Source organism: Juglans regia, chromosome 13 (genome assembly GCF_001411555.2).
Source record: "Juglans regia cultivar Chandler chromosome 13, Walnut 2.0, whole genome shotgun sequence".
Classification (NCBI taxonomy): Eukaryota; Viridiplantae; Streptophyta; class Magnoliopsida; order Fagales; family Juglandaceae; genus Juglans; species Juglans regia.
The window spans coordinates 19,948,216-19,972,619 of NC_049913.1; the positions used below are offsets into that span (position 1 = coordinate 19,948,216).

A 24,404-nucleotide genomic window follows, 5' to 3' on the forward strand; every position below is an offset into this window, starting at 1 on the left:
GTGAAACCCTAGAGAGCCGAGAGAGAGAGAGACGTGAGCGCGGATGAAAGTTTGTGTTGTGTGTGAGCATGCACGACGTGAACGAGAGAAAAAAAATACTTACGGGAAATAAGAGATAAAAGACAGAAAGAGAAAGAAAAAAAAAAAAAAACATGCGGGAAAAAAAATAAACGTGTGAAGAAAATATAATAAAAAAATCACTACTCAAGTTCGTAAAATAAAAACTTAAAATATCAAGCTCCAATAAATAAATGAATAAAAATCTAAAGTCCCACTATACCAATATTGGGTCCGGGTGTTACACTTTCTCTCATGAAAGTGCATGTTTTTCTCATTATGATTATTGATTTCTTTCACCATGTGATTTCAAAGTGCTCATGGGATCGAGTTGTAACGCCCCAAACCTGGTTGGCCTGGAGAATTACTACCTGCCACTTAAGAACATGTTTCCCAACACAACTAAAATAAAACTCCAAAACTTTATTAGCAAAACGCAATCTCATGTACTCTAAATAACCACATTGAAAAATCTACAAAGTCATTACTGCAGCAAAATAAACTAAGGAGTTCAAAATCTCTTGGTAGTCATAACAAACCAAACTAATACTTTCATAAGTCTTACTAAACCCAAGCCTAAGATATAATTAAATCTAAAAGACATTAAAACAAAAGAACATCAGAATTCCTTCTTCTAACATCCTCTCCCAGCTTAATCATGCTCACCAATCTAATCCAGGTCCTCAGTTGGACTCTCTACATCATCTGAAAAATATTATGAAGATAGGGGGTGAGTTATCAACAACTCAGTAAGTAGAGGACATATGCTAGCGTGCAAACATGAGCATTTACAAAGTATAGCATGCAGAACAAAATATTTTCCAGAGTTATCATTGCAGAACAGAACATATTTTAAAAGTAACAGAGCGATGGTTTTAAGACACGTAAAACCCATAATACTTTGGCATAACATAAACTGAGTATCATCATCAGATCAAAATAGAGCATCACACAGAGCAGAGACCATGTTTCACCCCTATGGTAGGGTTGTGCTAACCCCGGTGGCCAAACCAAGCAGAAACAGAGGTGAAATATTTCCTTTATTCTTCCCGGAGCCCCGAGTGTGCACACAGGAAAGACCACAATAAAACTACTTTGTTTCCAAATTGGGTGCACTCAGAGACAGAGAAGTTGGTACCAACCCAAACAGAGCAGAGCATAACAGAGAGGAGCAGAGCAAAGCAGAGACAGAGTCAGATACAAATACCAGTACACCATGCCAAAGGTTTTCAGATGTTATATCAAAATAATACAGAGTACCAAAACAGAATCAGACAGTTTACACACACTGAAAACAAAAGCCAGAACATTTTTCTAAATAAATGCACAATTTTTCATATTCTCAATATCGCTCCCTTTTTCAGATTTCAGAAACCACATGATAGAATTTAGCTCATGTCTACACAATGCATGTTAGAACATATTTTTCCTTTTTCATAAAGATTTGATGAATAATGCAGATAAGCAACCGAGGTTGATCTTTGTTTTTCCCAAGTTCCCATTACATCACAAAATATGCAAGTTTCCATAAGGTCAACCTCAATCTTATTAACTTGTATAAAACCTAGCATAGGAACCCCGCTTACCTGGACAACTTAGCTTTTCAGAATTTTCTCAAAAATGTCGAGTCGAATATAAATTGTCACCTATAAAAATAATCACATAAGTTCTGTAAGTTTTCAATCAATCACGGATTTCGATATTTAAGCCTAAGCTTCTAAAATAACCTATTTTTAATATCTCAAAACTTAAAACCCTCATAATCCCAAAATATATCATCATTTCCTAAAAATTACCAATATTCACCATGACCAACGTCAAACTCAAAACACCAATATTTAAACCCGAAACAGCCAACAAATTTCATAGCATAAACCAATCTCACACAAACAACTCCATCACCAATCCAACCGACCCCCTTACTCCTCAGACTCAGTCCGGCACAACCAACAAATTCACTGTAAATATAAATTAGCGCAGAAATACATTTAAATCTCAAAAGTTCTTTGGGAAAAATACTTACAATGCTATAATATAATTTTTGAAAGATCACGAAGATGCTAGAAGCGGCAACGCAACAACAAAACAGTGCGCACTATGGCTGTGGGTCTCAAAAACCCACTTTTGAACGGGTGTAAACAAAGACCCGAGATTGATAGGGTAGGGCTTAGGGATGTCGGTGAAACTAGTGGTGGTGGTGGTTGGCCGTGGGTGGCGGCGTAGAGGGCAGTCGAAGGCTAAAATACCCAAAACGGAAATATTGATGGTAGGGCTTCACCTGTGACAGATCAGAGGTGGGGTTGGGTCCATTGGGTTGCTAGGAGACCGAGGATGATGTGGTGAGAAGATGGTGGCCGGAGGTGGTGCGATGGTGGCGCAGCGGTGGAAGGAGTGCCGCGGCTTGGTGTGGTGCATGGGGGCTATCGGCGGCATGAGGAGGGCTGGAAATGGAGGGGTGGGGTCGCCGGCTAGTGGGGAAGTTGAAGGGGTGGGCGGTGTCGCACATGGCGACGCGAGGCAGCGGGGCTGGGGGAGAAGAGATCGACGTGCAGGAGAGAAAGGAGAGAGGTCGCGCGCGGGAGAAGCTATGGAAGAAAAGGAAAAAGAAAGAAAGGAAAAAAAAAAAGAAGAAAAAGAAAAGAGGAAAGAGAAAATGTAGGGAAAGAAATGAGGTCCAATCCTCATATCTTGAGTCACAAAAATGATCCAACGGAAACGATTTTAAAACAGCAAGTAAAATAAAATAATTCAAACGTAATGATTAAAATGAAAATAAATAATTAAACCCAACAATATGTTAATTTAATATGAAAAAGAATTTAAATGTATTACAATAATCAATTATAAGAAAGCACTTCAGAATAATTTTCACAAAATTAAAATCATAAAAATAAACCCACTAAAAATTCAACCAATTTTAAAACAAGAGAATACATTTTTAAATTAATAACAAATAATCTTTCAATTAAAAATATACTAAAATACGGGGTGTTACACGAGTTGAGTGATTCCTCATACCAATCTTGGCTGCACATTGCCACATGTTTCACTCGGGTAGAGAGATTCCCCGTGCTAATTGAGGTGGGGTGTTTTTATTCTATTCCATATGATAACCTCGGTAGAGAGAGTCCCCATGTTGATTAGGTGGAGCGATTTCCATATCGTTTGGGTAGAAGTATTTCACGTGTTGATTAGATAGAGAGATTCTCCATGTCGAATGGGTGAAGTTATTCCCCATATCGTTTGGTGCAGGATCTCACTTGTTGACCTCGTAGAGAGATTCCCCATGTTGAATGGGTGCGGTGATTTTTTATATTTATTTTGTGGAAGTGTTTCACGTGTTGACCGGGTAGAGAGATTCTTTGTGTCAAATGGATGGAGTGGTTTTCCATACTTGGTGATATGTATGATTATGTTGCTTTATTGAAGGGGTGATTGCTCACCTTACTTATGCTATATGTAGTTTCAACCTTTATTTACATGAAACTTTCGCATTCATATTCACCATTGTCTTGCCTTGTTTGTGGTATAATGGGTTTTAACTTACTGAAATTTTGTTGAAATCTCAACCATGGTAGTCCTACTATGATTTTGCCTCTTGGAACTGTAGATTTTGATGCAGATGTACCTTAGGAGGGTTACCTCAAGGAAGAATAATCAATGCAACCTGAGGAATAACCATGGGGGCCTATCCCAATTAAGTTTATGATCTATTGTAGATTTTAGAATGTTTATTATGCTAAGGTGATGAACAATTTATGGTGTTTTATATTTTGAGTTGGGCGATGAACAAATGTTGGTATGCAATTATATTTGGGATGAAGGAACAGTGACTTATGGATATTTTTCTAAATGGACGAGCAATGTACAATTTCTCTAGTACTACTCTTACTAATTCCATTGTGATTTAGATACACATGTGTATTTGGCATACGAGCACAAAAGACCCCCACGAACCTAAGGGACTTAGGGGTCCGGCTAGCATCCTGAGCACCTCGATTCCTCACCAAACTGCAAATAGGGGTAAGGGGCACCATAACAAGTGTGCTACAATCTCCCCTATGACATGGCCATACGCACACCCTAGCTTTCCTTGTCGCACCACAGGTGTAACGCCCCAGTCTCAGAGTCCAAGGAGTTAGCTCTGATTACCTACAATCATCTCCCAGCAGCACAATTTATACATTCCAAATTCTCTATAAAACATAAAAATTATTGTTACTAACCAATAACTCCAATATAATTACTCTAATACACCATGAAGTCTCAAAATAACCATCAGCCATAAAAAAATACCATCAACAGAACCAAAATAAAACTAAAACTCTCCCAAAATCAAGGTACCCTCTTTGAACTTATTTCACTATGCTCAAATGGCCTTACTCATGCCGCCTATTCTTGATCATCAGTTGAAAGATCCAAATCATTTGAGAATATTGTGGAGATAAGGGGTGAGTTATCAACAACTCAGTAAGCAGGAAACATATACTAGTATGTAAATATTAGCCTTTTCACATAGTTTAGAATGCAGAGCAAAAAATTTTAGTTCCAAACTGTAGATTCAAAACATGTTATCAGAATATTAGAGTGACAATTCAGAATGTTCATATTCAAAAGTTCTTTGGCATAGCATAAATGAACATCATCATTATATCATCTCATATCATATCATATCAGAGCATCATATCATAGCAGATGCCATGTTTAATCCCCATGGTAGGGTTGTGCTATCCCTGGTGGCCGAACCAGGTAGAGATAGAAGCGAATCTTCTCCTTACCATTCTTGGAGCCCTAAGTGTGCACACAGGAAATACTACGTAGAAAACCACTTTGTTTCCAAATTGGGTGCACTCAGAGATATAGAAGTTGGTACCAACCATATAATAATGGCCACAATTTTACATTTGTGGTAAGGTCAGAGCGGAGCATAAACAGAACCAAATACATAATCAGAATGTCATGCCAAAGGTTTTTAGATGCCACATCATATCAAAACAGAGTATTGAACAAAATCATATCATTTTCACATAATCAAAATAGCATCTTCACATAATCATGCAAAAATTTTCAGATTTCATATTCACTCTTTTTGCACAATTCAACAACAGAATGACAAAAATTTTACTCATGTCTATACTAGTCATGATAAAAATATATTTCACTTTTCTTATTCAGATACAATGAGTGATGTAGAACAAAATGACCGAGGTTGTTTCCAATTTTCCTTTCATATCAAACATGTATATTTTTCACAAATCAACCTCAGTCCATTCTTTTATGCAAAGTCTAGCATAGGAACCCAACTTACTTGACTCTTGCAGTTTAATGTCTAAGCCTTGATTCTAAACTCTAGTAATATCAACACCTAAACCAGAAAATACTAATATTATAACCTAATTCAAATCTATAAGAAAAAATAATGGTGTAAACATTTAGTTCATAAAGAATGGGTTAACTATACTTAATATTAAAACAATCTTGTAAATTATTACTATATTCAAATCTTAATTTAACACTTAATAATATATTTAAAAAAAACACTTAAATAATTTATTAAAATATAGGTCTCTGTAACTGAGCCCTAAAAATCTCAAATTGAAAATAAATAAATCAACTAAACAAAACCCCAAGCTACAACAACTTGAGGCCCAGGAGAACATTTCTAACATCAAAATTCAGGAAACACGTGACAAGGAAGAAGGGTAGTAAGGTCATGAGGCTCCACAAATCTGGGTATTATTCTCTGCTTATTTCGGAAGGGCCAAAATAGAAGGCATAAAAGAAGAAAATAGACAACCTTGACTTAAGGTAGGAGGACCGCGCAAAATACTCACTGAGAGGAAAAAGAACCATGTGATGGAGTTGGTGCAACGACAGAACTGGTGGCCGGACAAAATCAAGGTCATTATGGCATCCCTTATGGTGACGATAAATTTCTGAGAGAAGAAGTCGTTTGTGGTTTTAGACCGAGAACATCCGAGATGAAAAGGAAGTGATTGGTAGTCGAGGCTTATCGAAAAAATGAGAATCTTACGAAGAGTGAGTGGCCGATAGTTTCTAGGCTGACGAGGTCCTTCCTTTTTGGTGGGAGACGATGAATAAAGGTCGAACCCATAGAGATTTGTGTTACTCGTGGTGGAGAGAGAGAGAGAGAGAGAGAGAGAGAGAGAGCTGACTGTGGTGGTTATGGCATGAAGCAGCACCTTGGGAGGTGGTTTAATGGTGTAGCGGTTGCTCTGTTTTGAGGAGTAAAAACATAGACTTGCTTTTGTTGGCTCGCGGTGTCGCAACATGGGTTGGTGGGCCAGGGTAGCACTGTGGAGGAGTTTTGGTGTTGCATGGTAGCTATGCAGAGGGAGGAAAGTGGGCTTACTGGAGTGAGGATAGTCAACCAACGACGACACTAACCGCTATGACGACACGACACAAATAGGGAAGAATGATGAGGAGGCTTGACGGCAGCTTAGATCTAGGTAAAAGGCACAAAAACGTAGCACCAATCCTCAATGAAAATTGTAGACGAGAGAGAGAGGGAATGTGGGGGGGTCTATTGAGAAAAATAAGACTAGAGGTTGAGGAAACTAAAGACGTTGGGGGGGGGATTTGAGGAAGAGAGAATGCGAGATCTATGGTGAGTGAGGCACAGAGAGGGGTTGGGAGTAGTTCTGGAGTGGGGTGAAGTGTACAGGGAGGGGAAAAACGTGTGTAACTGAAAGTGGGAGAGTTAGAATAGGAATTGGGCGTCTTGGTGCAGGGGAGGTGTCACAACCCCGCCCCAATCCTATGACCGGGACGTGGTCGCGGCAATTACCTGTTCTTTTCTTATCAATATTAGTACTATTTTTACTATGCATTTTTTTTTCTAAAAGGGATGGACGTGAACATGTCGTGCATGTACACTACGTTTCCAGTTTAAAAGTCAGCACCTAATAAATGATCTATTCAAGATTCTAAATAAAGGACTCTTAGAGTCCATCATCCATCATCAAAACATACCAGTTCTAATAAAAAGGGGACTCAGTCCCCATAACACATACAAAAAGGCATTTTAACTTTCCTATGTGGGGTTACCATCACCCCACCATAGAAAATACACCGTTACCATCACCCCACCATAGTATTTACACCATTGCACAAAGGCATATTGTTTTAAAGTCAAACCAACAGAACGTCCCAACATGGGACCTATAATAAAAACATACAGAAAACATAATCATTGTCCTCCAAATCAAACCAACCGGGAACTCTAAACCTTAGCCCCTCCCTCCTCAGCAGCACCCGGCTCCACAGCCTCATCGTTCATACCCGAACGTTTAAAACATAAATACAAAGTGAGTCTAATACTCAGTAAGCAGTACACCATGTCGTTAACTTAATAATCACATAATCTTTTCTTTTTGAAAACATGCAGACATAAACGTTTGCTAGTTCTTGACAATGCTTTCATGCGTAAACAATTAAAGAATAACTACACTTTCATGCATCATTGAACTTCATGCTTAACCGTACCTTTCATGCATAACTTTACTTTCATGCTTAACTATACTCTTCATGCATAAACTGTACTTTCATGCTTAATTGTACATTTCATGCTTAACAGTACTTTTCATGCATAAACTATACTTTTAATGCTTAAACATTCCTAAGAAATGACTTTACTTTATATTTCACTTTCTTGGGGTAGTACACACTATTACGCCCCGTGTGTTGGGGTTAGCAGTCTTTTGGACCCGGATTCCACCCATGGCCACAAGTCAAAACCCCTTTTATGGGGGTAGTACTGGGTGCACTACCAGTACCACTTACCCGGCATTGCTATCTGCCCATTCTTTGGTACCCTTTCATTCATAAGGCCATTATGTACGTTCATGCTTTTAATTCTTTCTTTTCTTTCTTTTTAGTTAAACATTTTCATTATCTTCCTTTAGTCCAAAATGCAAATGCTTTTTACTTAAAAAGTATTTCATGTCATGTTACGTATAAGTAAGGCATAGCTATTTAAGAGAGAGCATGCATAAAAGTTTCATGATGCATTACCTTGCATACACCCAATTGTAATCAATAAGATACTTAACAGGGGCTACCAAGGAAGGCTTGTACATAATATATACATTTATTCTTTTATAAGAGAACATGTACAAAGAGAGAGATATTCTTTCATAAGAGAGCTTTGTGTGTAAGGAGCATGGTCATAGCTACTTACCTCGAGGCTTTATAAGTAGAGTCTTTAAATCTTGAAATTACACTCCTATTCAATGAAAGGAAATAACATATTAAAATTCATTTCACTAAAGACTTTGCTACCCAATACCCATACGTGCTCCCTTAAATTCCAAGAAATGGAATTAAGGCGTCTTTTTTACTCATTAAACTATTTACATGGCATAAGTCAACCCTTAGTATCCTCCTTCAAATATTTAAGAAACCTCACATGTTTTTTCTAAAACCAATACGAACAAAAGATACAACTCTTGGCAGCTTAAAGGTTTCTAAATAAGCTTACTAGCTTAGGTTTAAAACTCTTGATGGCTTACTTAGGCCATAACTTGCGGAAAACATGTTTGAAAATCATAAACTTTAACTCTATAAATTAACAATTAAAGACATGAGTTTAACAAAATTAAAACATGACTTAGACTCAAGAAAACATAAGAAAAGGGACTATAAAATTCTGCCTTGGAACACTCGGTTGTTATACACACCAAGACAGGACATACACACACATGGCTTAGGGCCATAAAACATAACACACACACAAGCACAACTAGATCCATGAAACAAAACACTCACACGACTTAGGACCATAAAACAAAGCATATACATACACACAACTCAAATTCACCAAAGCATGGCATGACTCACGGCAAGACAAATTCAAGGTGCTCGGTTTTAACCCAAAAAATTTAGGTTTTCGTTTACTACCAAGTAGAGCAGCTAAATGAAAAAAAAAAATAAGGAAATGTCTCTAGAAATTACCACATAGTACTCGGCTAACATAAAATCCGAAAACCCCCAATTTGCAAGAAACTCATGGAAGGATTATAATACTTGTTTGGGTCCTTTTAGAAGCCACGGAAACACACGCAACGAGAAGAGGAAGAGAATCCGAAATATTTGGGGCTGGAACACAACAGAAATTTCCGAAGAAAAGAACCCTAGGTTAAACCCAACATCCAAGATTCCAAATCCAGATTTTAAAGCTAAAGAAATCCACTTACGAGATCGATTTCCTTGAGGATCTCAGATGGAAAGCTTGGGTTCACAACTGAAAGGGATTGGCTTGAATGAAAGAGAGGAATTGAATGGGTTAGTGGAGACCGAGAGCCTCTCGTACGCAGGAAGAGGGCTTACAAAAATTACTTCCTTTGTTTGCTTTGGAGACCGACGTACAATAGGAGGAAATGAGAGTCAAGTGGCTTGTCTTACAAGCCAAGGATGGATGGTGGGGATTCAAGCATAGGAGGATATTTTCTCACCTACCCATCCTATGGTTGAGAAGGTTTGGGGTCATATTTTAATTTGATAAAAAGTAGAGGACTCAAAGAAAATATTATAAGGTCTTAAAACAACCCACTTTAAAAATAAAGACACCCATCTTAAAATAAATACTAACATAATGAAATTATTTGTTTCGAAATATTTAATCTTAAAAATATTAATAAATGACGTAAATACCTACGTAGTAGGATTCGGGTATTACAGGAGGGGAGAATAACAGGGTGACTGTAATGCCCCCAAATTCTGCTTGGTATCAGATGGACTTTGAAGCATCGGGACATACAACACAAGGTTACCGAACCCCGTTCATGACAGATAAAAATGTAATGCACCTAGCATACAACTAACAATATGTAATATTCAAAACATGGAATTTCGATATGAATGAGATGCTTTTGCCCCTGTTTCTAAAAACTACTCTACTAGGGTTCCTTGTGATTGCAGGGTTTCGTTTGGATGATGCTGCTTTGGTGAGGCTGCATGGCAGCCGCTTCTAGCCGTCAGTCCTTCACCGAACTGGCTGCTGCGATTCCACAACCCCTGCCTAAAATCCACGTGCCCTCTTGTGCATCGAAAGTCATGGATAGAGAAATTTTCTTCTAGTTTTCAAAAGAGAAAATCAATCATCCGGCTGAGCCTTTCCGTGTCTCCATTGTACTCAAGTTCCTCCTGTAGAGACCCTCCCTGGATGCTATCCGTGCATTTATCCATAGCCGTTGGGGTCTGTGCTCTACCTTGGTGGTTTCTTCCATGAAACTTCCTCGTAATATGTTCGTAAGGCTAACCACAGAGGCTGACTTTGTGAAAGCTCTATCCCGTGAGTCATGCAAAGTGAATGGAGTGGCTTACCGTGCGTTTCACTGGTCTCTAGACTTTAATGAAGAGCATGAACCATCCAACGTCCCTGTGTGGATCTTGCTTCCTAGATTACCACCTAACTTCTACCAAGAATCATTCCTACGAATTTTCACGACACCTATTGGTCGTTTTATACGCAGGGACAATCCCACTCGTTGTGCGACTTGGAGCTAGAATCTGTTTGGAGATGGATGCGGCCAAGGAACCTATTCCTTACTTTTGGATAGGCACTCCTGGACTGCCAACTAGTCGAAAACAGGAGATTCTATATGAAACACTGCCTGCATATTGTGGAAAGTGTAGAGTGCAGGGGCATAATACAAAGACTTGTCGCGTGGGGAAACTCATGCATGGTGAGAAAAATCATGGTCGAAAGAAAGGTGAATCAATTTCTAGTGGAAACAATAATGGTAACATGCAGGATGGTGAGACATCAAAACTTGCAGTCCCTAAGAACAAGGATGGTGAGGCTGCTAAACCCCATGCTGTCACTACTGAACAACTGACTACCAAGGCATTAATGTCCTCTACTCAGGAGATCAATATTACGGAAGCAGCAGTAACAGTTGAGAATGCAGATGGGTGCTTGCGCCCAATGATATTATGGATGGGGGGGAGCTTGCGCCCAATGAGGATGCAGGTAATCTTTTAAAACCAATTTTTTCTTTCAGTTTTCTTGAGCCCAACCCTCTGATTTTGGAGGAATCTCTTAACTTTACTCGGGAATCCGACCCCTATTTGGAAGATGTAAATACGAATGACAATTAGGAACCCATGTTAGATGATGTAGTTTATGAGCCCGATCCTAATATTCCCCCACAAGTTCTCCCTCAGGACAAAGACTATCATTCAGACACTAAAGGCAAAAATAATAAGAAAAAATATCAGAAGAAAAAATTTGAGAAAGTGAGAAGTTCTCTTTGGGTCCTTACCCGTTCCTCTACCTTCCCCTTATGAGTGACTCCATCATTGTTTGGAACATCCGAGGCATTGGCACATCTCGACGTCGTTTAAAAAATTTAGTTTGTAAGTTCAAGCCTAAGCTTGTAGCGGTTTTGGAACCATTCCAAACTCTAGACAAAGCTCTTCGGTTGATACATTCTTTACATTTTGATTCGTTTATATCTAATGTAGCTGATGGTGGTAAAATTTGGATTTTTTGGGACAACGTTCTTGATGTACAAGTGGTGTGGACAAGCTTGCAGTTTATTTCTTTTCGTGTGAATACGGGTTCTTATCAGTTCTTGTGTAATATTATCTATGCTAAGTGCAGCATGTATGAGAGAAAAAGCTTGTGGGAGGAGCTAAGTTGTTAGTCTATGGGTTCGGAACCTTGCCTCTTTGTTGGAGACTTTAATATTATTCATAATAATTCCAAGAGAAGGGGTGGTTGTCCTCATCCCAATGTCGCGATGGAGGATTTCAATGGCTGGATCCATCAGGGTGGTTTGGTTGAAATGAAATCGAAAGGCAAAACATACTCCAGGTGCAATGGGCAGTCGGGTCTTGCTCAGTCTTGGGAAAAATTAGATCGGGTATTGATGGATGTTCCTTTGATCGCTTCTTTTCCAAATGCAATATATTCCTATCTTCAGCGCACTACGTCCGATCACTCTCCTATGGATATTGTATTTAAGATGGATCCTTTCTCTTATGGCCTCTCGCCTTTTTGGTTTCAACAAATGTGGGTGGATCATCCGCAGTTTTTAATGTGTGTTCGCCAGGCATGGTCTGTGCCTGTTGTTGGTCATGGACTCACTAAATTGGCAGTCAAGTTGAAGAATACTAAGGTGGCTTTGCGGGAATGGAATAAACATATTTTCGGCCATACCACTATGCATATTAACTCTCTTGAGAGTCACATTGAAGAGCTTGAAAATAAGCTACATCAAAGCTGGGATGAAGCAACGGAGAGGGACCTTCTTGTCTTGTCTTCGGAACTAGATACTTGGCTTCACCGTGAAGAAACAAGATTGGCTCAAATTTCTAAGTTAAAATGGCACGGGGAAGGTGATCGAAATACAAACACTTTCCATGCTTGCCTTGCCAATAAACGGCGTAAAAGAGCGGTGGAAATGAGGTGTTCGAATGGGATGGTCTTCAATTCGCCGGAGAGTCTTCATCAAGGAGCAGTGGATTTCTTTTCTAATTTTCTGCAAGGCATGCCGACTAGATTGTTACCTGACTTGTCGACTCTTATTTCACCTGTTATTTTAGACTCTGATAGTTCTATTATGTGCTCAGTTCCTACTATGAAAGAAGTTTTCTCAGCTTTTTCTTCTAGCCTGTCTAATAGTGCTCTAAGACCTAATGGATTTGGTTCGGGTTTTTTCAAAAGTTATTGGGAGGTAGTGAAAGAGGATGTCTTGGAAGCCATATCTGAATTTTTTGTTTCTAAACAGCTTCCATGATTTTTTATAGCCTCTTTTCTTATCTTAATCCCAAAGGTTGATAATCCTTCTGGATTTGATAAGTTCAGGCCTATCAGTCTTTGCTCGATGTTTTATAAAATATGCTCCAAGATCATTGTTAATCGCTTGACAGGTTTCCTCCCACGAATGATACTATGGGAACAAGGCGCTTTCATCCCGGGAAGAAGTATCTTTGAGAATATTAGTATTACGCAGGAAATGGTACATTCCATTAATAAGAAGGCCCATGGTGGTAATATCATGATTAAGCTGGATATGGCTAAGGCTTATGATTGAGTGGACTGCTGTTTTGGCTTCTCTCCTAATTTTTGTGATCTTATCAGAATCTGTATTTCGACTCCTTAGTATTCTATTATGATGAATGGCACTATTAAAGGCTTTTTTCAAGGGGGTCGTGGTTTGTGTCAAGGTGACCCCCTCTCCCCCTATCTATTTTTTATTCTACAAGAAGTTCTCTCTCGACTCATCAAGCAAAGTGTGGAGGCTCAAAAATTTGGTCAAGTTTCACAGGCCCGAGGTACGCCTATAATTTCTCATCTTATGTATGCTGATGATGTGTTGCTTTTTTCTAATGGTAGCTCTAAAGCCATCCGGGAGATTTTAGTTGTGCTTCATAAATATGAAAGTTGGCTAGGATAATGCATTAATCATTCTAAATCTGTCATTTACTGCTCAAAAAAAATTCCCGCAGTAAGAGTCTATTATTAAGTATGACTAGATTTTCATAAGGATCTTTCCCCTTCAAATATCTTGGCGTGCTTATTATCTTGGGTTGACTCAAACAAGTGTATCTGGAAGATATGGTGTCTAAAGTTCAAAAGAAAATATCAGGTTGGAAAATAAAAATTCTTTCGGCAGGTGGCAGACTTATTTTATTGCAGCATGTTCTTTCTAGTATGGCCCTCCATCTCTTTGCAGTTCTACAGGTCCCGCAATCCACTATTAAGGGTAAGTATGTGGGTGCCAAGCCCTGGACTCTGGTTGATCCAACTAAGGGTACTAGGTTTTGGGAAATGATTGCTAAAACTCTTCCTTTGGTCTTGGATAACACTAAGTGGCATCTAAAAGAAGGAAATGTTTTTTTCTGGTATGATAAATGGCGGGAGAGAGGTCCTTTAGCTAATGATATGCCTATTCTGGGTAATCATCTCCTTAAAGTTAAGGACTGCAAATTATCTAATAGTTGGGATGTGGATTTTATTCTCCAGCTAGTGGGCTCGGATAATCTAGACAGTATTTTAGAGGATATCTATAAATCTAAACCAGGTTTGGACATGCTGATATGGACAAAAAATGATAACAAACTGTTTTCTACCAAGTCGGCTTGGGATTGTGTTTGTATTAGGGGTGGCACTCTTGAAGGGAATTCTTGGATGTGGCATAAAAGACTTCCTCTTAAGATGTCCATTAACATGTGGAAAGCTAGGTATATGGTCCTGAGCATCAATCATCATCTATGCCATATTGGCATTTCTATTACTTCTCATTGTGATTGTTGTGCTAACGGTCATTATGTAGACCAGAATCATGTTTTGTTTGCAGGTGAAATTGCTAGCACTGTTTGGTGTCATTTTGGGGCTAGTCTTGGAAAGACACGGTGTAGATTTGGTTTCGCCAGGCGAAACTATTATCTCAAATTGGCATTATTGTGGGTTTTCTTCCTGTGGTTATTACTTGAAAACTCTGGCGGAGGCGTTGTTTGGCTCCTATGGAGGGATGTTTTGAAACTGCCTCTGCCATCATTCATTCAGTTCATCAGTGGATTAGTCTTATTTGTCGTGGTATGCATGCTAGTTCTCACATTTCTGGTTTTGATTTGTAGGTACTTGAGAGTTTGCATGTCCAGCCTAGTTTCCCCCCCGTTCGACGTTCCATAGCTATTAATTGGCAACGGCCTCCGGCGGGTTGGGTTAAACTGAACACAGATGGTATTAGTTTGGCTAACCTGGGGGCCTCTGGCGTGGGTGGGATTATTAGAAATAATCATGGTAAGTTAATTCATGCTTTTTCTGCGTTCATCGGTACAAGTTCTAATAATCAGGTAGAGCTTTTAGCTCTCATTCATGGGCTCCAGGTTTGTAAATCCCTATCCTTCAATTATGTGGAAATTGAACTTGATTCTATGACTGTTATTTATTGGTGGAGGAGTAAAATATGTGGGGCATGGTATCTAGAGGATTGTTGGGAAGAAGTTCTTGACATTATGAGTTCCATGACTTGTTCAATTCACCATGTTTTTCGAGAGGGTAATAAAATTGTAGATTGGTTAGGCATGGGGCTTGTGGTAGTGATTCAATTTTTTCCCACTTGATGGAGACTCCCTGAGCTTTGCGTGGCCTTATTCGCATGGACTACTCCAGGATGCCTTTACTTCATATTAGTTAGTCTCATTTTGTCTTTTGCTTGAGGTTTTGTTGTTCTTGTTTTTATTTTTTCTGGTTTGGTTTTCTTTTGGCATGTTGGGTTTAGTTTGTACCTCAGATGCTTGATTTGTAACCACGATTTTCTTTCACCACAAGAAAGGGTTATTAATAAAATTAGAGAAGAGTCACTATTGTACAGGTGACCCTAACTCTTAAAAATATACCAAAAGTAATGTATCCCACAAATATAAACATACTTTATGAAATTCACATGATAATTGATATCCAAAATGTTACAATATTTGTCCAACCGGTCTGTAACATAAGTAGTACTGGAGATAGAGCTCCCTAACTACATCCAAAACTAAGGTAACTACTAGTGTGACGCCCCCAATCCCCGCTTGGGATGGAATGGAGACTTAGAGCGTCGGGACATGCAACACAAGGTTACATATCCTTGTTCATGATAGTTAATATGCAATGCATCCTAGTATGCAACTAGCAGTATGCAACTAGTAGTATGCAATAATCTCAGCGGAAATAAAGGTTTAGGTGAAAAATATGCCAGAATGACTAAAACATCCCAACTTCATTAGATAGTCATCATATTCAAAATACTAAAGTAGCATAGACTTATATACAAAGTCATAACATTCTCTTCATGCGATCTAAAGCATAAAAGACTTGGGCTATGAACATCAAAATTAAGTCCAGCTTCCTCTCCAAATCTGACTTCTCCTCAATCATGCGAATCCAGTGCTCCATCAATCTCGTCCTGGTCAATTCCTGACACAACTTACATCATTCCGAGTGGAATGATAGTGGTCCCATAAATGGATGGGATTTACGCGAAATCTCAGTAAGTTAAACAACTAACTGGCAAGAGGATAAATCAATCATGAAAAATGATAAATATGCAATGCATGAGACACAGAAAATCAGTATACATGTCTCTCATCCAGATTCCTCAACATCTTTTAAAAAATATGGAGACATGAGTTTTTACTCAGTAAGTAATTTCGTTATCATTTTATAAAAGACATAACTTCTTCATAAAAATTTTATCATAAACTTTCATCATCATAGACTTACATTATTATCTTAATTAATAACATAACGTGTGGTAATGTCATAATTCCACATATGCACTGTGAGTAAATGCCAGTGACCGTAGTATAACTTACATGAAACTACGTTGTCTATAGACTCATTCTCAATGCATTGGTAAATAACATAACATCGTAAAAATCATAATGTGTACACCTACCAACGTTAGGTGTCATAACTTGTTGACTTTGCTCCGGCATTCTTTAAAAAGAACCCATTCAAAGCCTGTTGACTGTTCTTCATCAACTTGGGGGTTACCACTCCATTATTAAACACTCCAGATGTAACACCCAGACCCAATCAAGCTCAATTTTTTTTATTCATTTATTTTTTCACACGTTAACTTCCCCGCACGTTTTATTTTTACCCGTCTATTTTTCAACCCTAGAGTTTTCCCTACGTCCATGGCATGCATGATCTTGCACGTCTCTTGCCTTTTTTTTCTCTAGGGTTTTTGCCAATCAACTCTTTATATACTTGTACTCCTCTCCTGAAAAAGTAGTAGCCGCAACCTAACTTGTTTTCCAGTGAATCACCTCATTCACATAACTGTTTTTTTTCTTACACTCAAAAGCCACCGTGTGATAGCCCCACCGCCCAGCCCGTTGGCAAACTGTGAACCCCACGTAGCCCCGTTGCTGCCCTTGCGTTATGTAACGCCCCAATAGAAGGCCCAAACCACATGGCCTATACTCCAAAAGGACTAGTCAATGATACAATTGGAGTCCCATTGGAACCTTATAAAGAGCAAGAACTTCTCCTTCCCAATCAATGCGGGATCTCATACACCACCTACCCTTATCCATATCATATGGGGTTTCACAATCTACCCCCCTTAAATTCCCGACGTCCTCGTCGGGCCTGTCCATTGTAGGTGGCATGGCTCAAGTCCCACATTTCTGGTTGGGATAGTCTCTGATACCATTTGTAACGCCCCAATGGAAGGCCCAAACCACATGGCCTATACTCCAAAAGGATTTGTCAATAATACAATTGGAGTCTCATTGGAACCTTATAAAGAGCAAGAACTTCTCCTTCCCAAGCAATGTGGGATCTCATACACCACCTACCCTTATCCATATCATATGGGGTTTCACAATCTAACCCCCTTAAATTCCCGACGTCCTCGTCGGGCCGTCCATTGTAGGTGGTGTAACAGCCCGCTAGAAATTCATTGGTGGAATTTCTATTGACTTTAGGAATCTCGTGAAAACCCCATAAGTTTTTACGAATCGACCAATCGCATAGGTTTTAGTCTGTCAACATAGTCAATGTTATCACTCACTATGGTGCTAGAAATATAATTTTTATTTATTTGAGGTGGTTAGAAGTGTCAGAATGCATTATGGTCCACGCCATTAGACTCAGTGGATTATTTAGGATTTTATGGTGCAATAGCTTATTTTCATAATTCCAGACGAAACGTCTGTTGGAAATTGTGAAATTATTTTTATGGGCACTTCGAGTTTGAATTTCGGTAAAATATTTTCACTGTAGGTTAATATGAATATTTAGGAATTTTTAGCATTAAGTTTATAATTCACTTTTTTGGAGTGAATAGTAACTTCAGTAAGAGCACCAATTGCAGTGTTTCAAAATCACAGTGTGGAATGTCTAAATTAGATTAGAGAAATTTTATTTGGACACTTGGCAAGATCTTAGCCACACTTAGTGAGTAATATTAGACTTGGCACCATGAGGAACGTTTGATGGATTTGAAGGAATCAAGCTGTGAAATCATGCTACTTAAGCAAAACTTTGTTTCATCTGCTCAACCAAATTGTGCCAGACCAAAGAGGTTTTCAATCCTAGTAAAATCCTAAATGGTGGGAATCCAATCGAAAGTCCAAAAGCATGGGTGAAATCGGAACCCTAAACGGTTTCCCCAAAACCCTAAAGTTGGCCTCTAAACCCTTTCTAATCCGATTTCTAGCATTGTGTTTAATCACTTGATTAAATCACTTCCACATGCTATTAATCCTTCAAATTTGTGTTAGAACATCATTATCCAACCTTGTTAACCTTGAAAAATTGATTGGGCCAGGTGATGTTGGATTTGAGCTTGATAGCAACCCAAACCCTATTTAAATCCCAAAATTTAGGCCCATTCGGTTTGGGCCCATTAAGGCCCACGAATTTGGTCACCATAGGATTGCTTCATGGCTAAGTTTTGTACCCCCACTTGGCTGGCCAGATCTTTACAAGAAGGGCCTAGAAGGTTCTTCAAATACAAAGCTAAAGGGCCACCTCACTCTTTCACTCTCACACTCCACCTTGAGAAAAGATCTTGGTCTGATTTTTATGAGAAGAAAAGGCCAACACTCAACCATTCCTTCAGTCCTATCACTTTACATAGCTTGTGTAAGAAGCTCTCCAGTCCACTTCCCTCGGAAAGCAGCTCTCCTTTACACTTTTCCATCATAGAACACAAAAGACACTCTAGGACAGTTTTTCGTACCTCTTTTGAACGCCTGTTTCGAAGCTTTTTTAGGTGCTTTATCGCAAAGTTTCCTTCATGAAAGTTCTTTCTTTTTGAGTCTAGTTTACGTGGATACATTATTTGTTCCATTTGGAGATCATATGATCGGTCAAAAGTTGTCTAGACTCCATAAAGGTCATTCTAGGCGATAAACTGGAGAGTGTGTTATATTTTGGAGTTTTTGACCAAGCTAATGAATAGATCTTGGTCCGAAATTTTTATGGAGTACTGTTAACATGTGTATATGATTATTGGTTGAGGATTTGTTGCATGATTAAAAGTTTTGGTGAAATATTTTCTTAGGTCTAGAAACTTAGAAACTGGAAGAGGAAAAACAGTTTCTGTTTTGAGAAAGTTTAAATCTTTTATGGTTTAATCTTATTCCAATGGCTTTGATATTTTTATTGGAAGATTCTAAGCCTCTTATATACATGTTAGAATGTTATTTTGAAGATATTTGATGTTAGTTTCGAAGATATTAAATTTTATGCAAGGAGATATTCGGTTAGGCCAAAGTGATGATGTTCTTGGCTAAATTTATGTTTTGGTTGATGTTTAACCATGTGATCTTGAGTTTGAAGCTTCGATCGGTTTTAGGACACCTTTTTAAACCATGTGATGTTTTGGTTTGAAGATCACTTTTTTATAAGTCATGGATCAAGAGGGTGATCAAAACAAGTTAGAAACAAAATTCTGTTTTGAACTTAGAAGACAAACCAAAAAGTTCAAGTATGGTTTTAGTGATTTTGATGACTTTTGTTCATGATTCAAAACATGATTATTCTTAGGAATATGTTATGAGTGTAGTAGAAGAAAAATTTTGGTTTAATCATGAGTTTTGAGATTTGAAAGAATTACAACAAAAAGCAAAGGAAATAGTCTTGTAAGTTTCAGCCATATAGCGTTTTGATGGTTGTGTTTAGTTTTAAATTTTTCTGAATTGATATTTGAGCTTAGGACAAAATTTACATAAGGTATGTAAATTTTTTTATTTTTGGAGTTATGATGCAAAATCTTTAAGTTAGGGGTAAAATGGTCATTTTTCCACATGTAGAGGGTAAAATGGTCATTTTACTCTAAGTTGATATTTCTCCATATTCCTAATTGTTAGTGATTAAGTTATAATTTTTAAAAATCACTACTTTCAGTTTCACGTGATCGCACTTGAGTTTTGTCTCGAAGCGCGAAGATCGAGGTAAGTTAGCTTTTAACTTACTATCAGTTTAGTGTGTATGAATAATCAGTAAGGGAACTAAATTGTATGTATGCATGTTATCATATGTGCCATGCCAAGTCATTACATATTCATCTGTTACACAGAATTTATTCTGTCATGAATTATTCATCTATTACACAAGATATTCTGTCACATATTGCAAGTATGTCATGTTAAGTTAAATATGACATCTGTTACATGTATTTCATGTCACGTAATATTCACTGTCACATGTTACGCCATGTTAAGAAATGTTGTCTGTTACATGGTATGCTATGTTACGAAATGTTGCCTGTTACATGTATGCCATGTTATGAAATGTTGTCTGTTACATTTATGATTCAAAGTATGTCATGTCTGTCATCTTACGTTCATGTCACGTTACGCTACGTCAAGATTTATGTCTTTTATGTCACGTTTATGTCATGTTCATATTACGTCACGTTATGAAATGTCATGTTTGCCAGTTAAGTCATTCATGTCAATCACGACCCTAAGCGCTAGGATGGGGTAATATCCTAGTGGAACTCCTTTGTTCACGCTGGAGTGTCTAAATAGGTGTGAAATTCCCTGGGTTGACGAAGTACAGTCAACAGGTTGCGAATGGGGCCTAATTAGCTGGTCACCGGAGCGCGCCAGGCACTAACGCCGATGGTGCCACACATTATGTTACGTGTGTCCACAGCAAGTGTGGCACAAACAGATAAGTCATGGGGCCACAACAACTGTGGAGCATGAAGTATGGGGCCACAACAACTGTGGAGCATACACTACGTGAGACACAGCAATTGTGACACGTAGAATACGTGGGGCCACAACAACTGTGGAGTACGTATTAACGCACTCACAGCTGGTATAGAAACCTGTGATGTGATGCGGTAATCGGCAGGGACACACGGCTCAAGGGGACCTGTGTAGCACCCATATGGTCACTTTAATGATTAAGTCTATTGAATAAGATTCCAAGTTCAAGTCATGTTTCACGTTATGTTATGTTCAAGTTTACGTTCACGCAATCATGGTAATCCCATGAGACAAGAATATGATCCAAGTTCATGTTATGTTATGTTCACGTTTACGTTATGTTCCAAGTTCACATTTATGTTATGTCATGCTCAAGTTCATGTTCAAATTATGCATGTTCACGTTCATGTTATATTTCAAGTCCATGTTATGTTCCAAGTTCACGTTCATGCTATGTTTCAAGTCCATGTTATGTTTCAAGTCACGTTCATGCTAAGCTTTAGTTTCAGTTTAAGTTATGCCAGTTATGTTATGTTGTATGTCAAGTTATGCTATGATTACTTATGATTCGATTATGCATTTATGCTTTTACTGCCATGCATGCATCATTAACCTGTGTGGGAGTTTCCTGTTAACTTGCTGAGATTTATAATCAAATCTCACTGTGGTAGTCCCAACTACCATTCCCCCCGAATGGTAGATTTTGTTACAGGATCTGAAGGAGAATCGAGAATCGACCAACTGGAAATGATCGACTAAACAATGGTGTGACGTAGATGGTGGTACAGTAGTTACCTCAGATTACTACTTGTATTTGTGGAGTTCAATCTCCAACACTCTTTTGATCACAACCATTTTGGACTAGTGTTGTGATCTCAGTTGTTTAGTACGTCATTATGTATGAAGTATGTTTTAAGTATTTGAGATATTTCAGTTTGGTGCATAGTATTGCTAAAGAAAAAAATTATCCGCTACGAATATTGCATAATGCTAAATGCATGTTAGGAATATTGTATCTTATATGTCATGAACGGGGGCAGGTAACCTTGTGTTGCATGTCTTGACACTTCAAATGTTCGTCCGATCCCAAGCGGAATTTGGGGGCGTCACAGGTGGCATGGCTCAAGTCCCGCATTTCTGGTTGGGATAGTCTCTGATACCATTTGTAACGCCCCAATGGAAGGCCCAAACCACATGGCCTATACTCCAAAAGGACTAGTCAATGATACAATTGGAGTCCCATTGGAACCTTATAAAGAGCAAGAACTTCTCCTTCCCAATCAATGCGGGATCTCATACACCACCTACCCTTATCCATATCATATGGGGTTTCACAATCTAGCCCCCTTAAATTCCCGACGTCCTCGTCGGGCCTGTCCATTGTAGGTGGCATGGCTCAAGTCCCACATTTCTGGTTGGGATAGTCTCTGATACCATTTGTAACGCCCCAATGGAAGGCCCAAACCACATGGCTTTTACGCCAAAAGGATTTGTCAATGATACTATTGGAGTCCCATTGGAACCTTATAAAGAGCAAGAACTTCTCATTCCCAAGCAATGTGGGATCTCATACACCACCAACCCTTATCCATATCATATGGGGCTTCACACGTTACCACCCCCATAAAGTCGTCCCTGCACTACCACCGTTGCACCCCTTCTCAGCCACCATGGAACAACTCCCACTGCCCAACCACCCTACCTCCTCCATGGTTAAACAAACACCGAAGATACCCCTATTTTAGTCCCCGAAAATAGAGCAGTTTTCTTTTCTACTTGCTGCCGTTCGATGCAGCCCAACCGAGTGCCGCCGCCATCAACTCCTATCTAGACCATTGCCACGTGTATCCTTCTCCTCTTGATTGGTCGTCACAAGCACCCTCAGCCAGCTTCCACCGCGACTCTCTGCTCCGTGCCCAACATTATCTTTGACTGAGTGCTTAGTTGCATGGAGCCTTTGGTTCTGGTTTCTTACTATGGTATGACAGCCACCGTTCTCACCGGAAATGACCTAGATGGGCCACAGAAACCTTCTTCTGTGCCACCCTCAGTCCGTCGCTTTTCACAGTGAGTTTCATCTCTCTCCCTCACATTTTGCTCTCTCACTTCATATTTCTCTCTCGCTCATTAGTGGGTCTCTCTATTACCACTCTATCTCTCTATACTCAGCCACCCAGCTGCCGTCGATAGCCACCCAGGCCGTTGCCACGCGTAACTCTCTCTCTAAGGGGCCCTCCGTCTCCTTCTCGGTGCTCTCATATCTCTCTCTCACTCATCACTTTTTTCTCTCAGTGCTCTGCTGTCGGGACAACCACCTGCATCTCCACACTGCACGCAACTCCTCCATTCATGGTGAACTTCCATTCTCTCTCTCTCGATTCCTCTCGGTTTGTAGTGTTCACTCTCTTTCTCTCATAAGTTTTGCTCTCTTCCTACCTCCATGCTCTCTCTCTCTCTCTCAGTGCGTCTAGCCACCTTGCTCCACCCATGACCACCACATCTGCCTTTAGGTAAACTCTGCATCTCGACGTGAGCTTCGTTCCTCTTTCGGTCTCCTCTCTTTATTTTTTGTTTTGTTTTTCTTGTTCCTCCAGAAACAACGTTTATGCCTTTTTTACTCTAGTCATAATATCCCTAGTATTTACGAAAATACCATCAAGCCTTTGGACATTGATTTTTCTATAAAGCACCTTAAACCAAGTGTTTTCTTTATTCTATTTTTGCCTTTCCAATTATAAAACTACCAACAGTTTTTAATTTCATTTTTTTTATCCTTAGTATTAATTCATGGCAGAGTTACAATTTTTTATAGACTTTGTTTTAAGTCTCAAAAATTTATATTTTGTATAGATGGCATTTTATTTAAATTAAACTATGTTTAGTTGGATTATATTCCAAAGATACCATTTTCTATATTGAACTACATTAAAATAAAGGTTTTTGTTAAATGATATTCATTTTTGTTGGATCTAATTAATTATTATATTAATGTATAAGTTGAAAGTATTTTGTTTTTTATATCGAGAGAATTTAGAAAGCGATGATATTTTAGAGTTAAGAAAATTTTAGGTTTTGATGTATTAAAATAGGTATTTCAAGTTTAGATATTGAAATACATGGATTGGAAATTTATGGAAGTTACATGATTATTTTATAGGCGACGATTAATATTTGTTCGTCATTTTTTAGGAAACTTCTGAAAAGCTTAGAAGTCTAGGTAAGTGGTGTTTCTATGCTAGACTTTGTATAAAATAAAATGAAACGAGGTTACTTTTGAAAATATGCATGTTTGTTTTGAAAAGAAATCAGAAAACAACCTCAGATATGTGTTCTGCATATGCATGAAAACTGTACAAAAGAAAGTATTTTCTATCATGACTGGTGTAGACATGAGCTAATTTGTACATTCTATTTCTGATCATGCAAAAAGAACAAATATGAAAATCTAAAAGTTTTTGTTGTGAATAAATGAAGATGTTTTGATTCTGTTTATTTCGAACATGTGAAATTATCTGAAACCATTCAATATTTGGTTTTGATATGATGTGGCATCTGAAAACCTTGGCATGAGATTCTGATTCTGTATTATGATTAAAGTCTGATTCTGATGGTTTTGTTATGTTCTGATACGGCCTAGCCACGGGTAATAA

At 38.6% G+C, this 24,404-nt stretch overlaps 1 protein-coding gene across 1 annotated transcript; it reads left to right on the forward strand.

The window, feature by feature from the left end:
* Nucleotides 1-11,825: 11,825 nt before the first annotated feature.
* LOC109005857 lies at nt 11,826-12,824 on the forward strand. Its single transcript, XM_018984929.1, has one exon. It carries the CDS (start codon nt 11,826-11,828, stop codon nt 12,822-12,824), a length of 999 nt encoding a protein of 332 aa, XP_018840474.1.
* Nucleotides 12,825-24,404: the final 11,580 nt, after the last annotated feature.

Coding starts and splice junctions, on each gene's coding strand:
- LOC109005857 (XM_018984929.1), top strand. CDS start 11,826: ATGGAGGATTTCAATGGCTGGATCCATCAGGGTGGTTTGGTTGAAATG.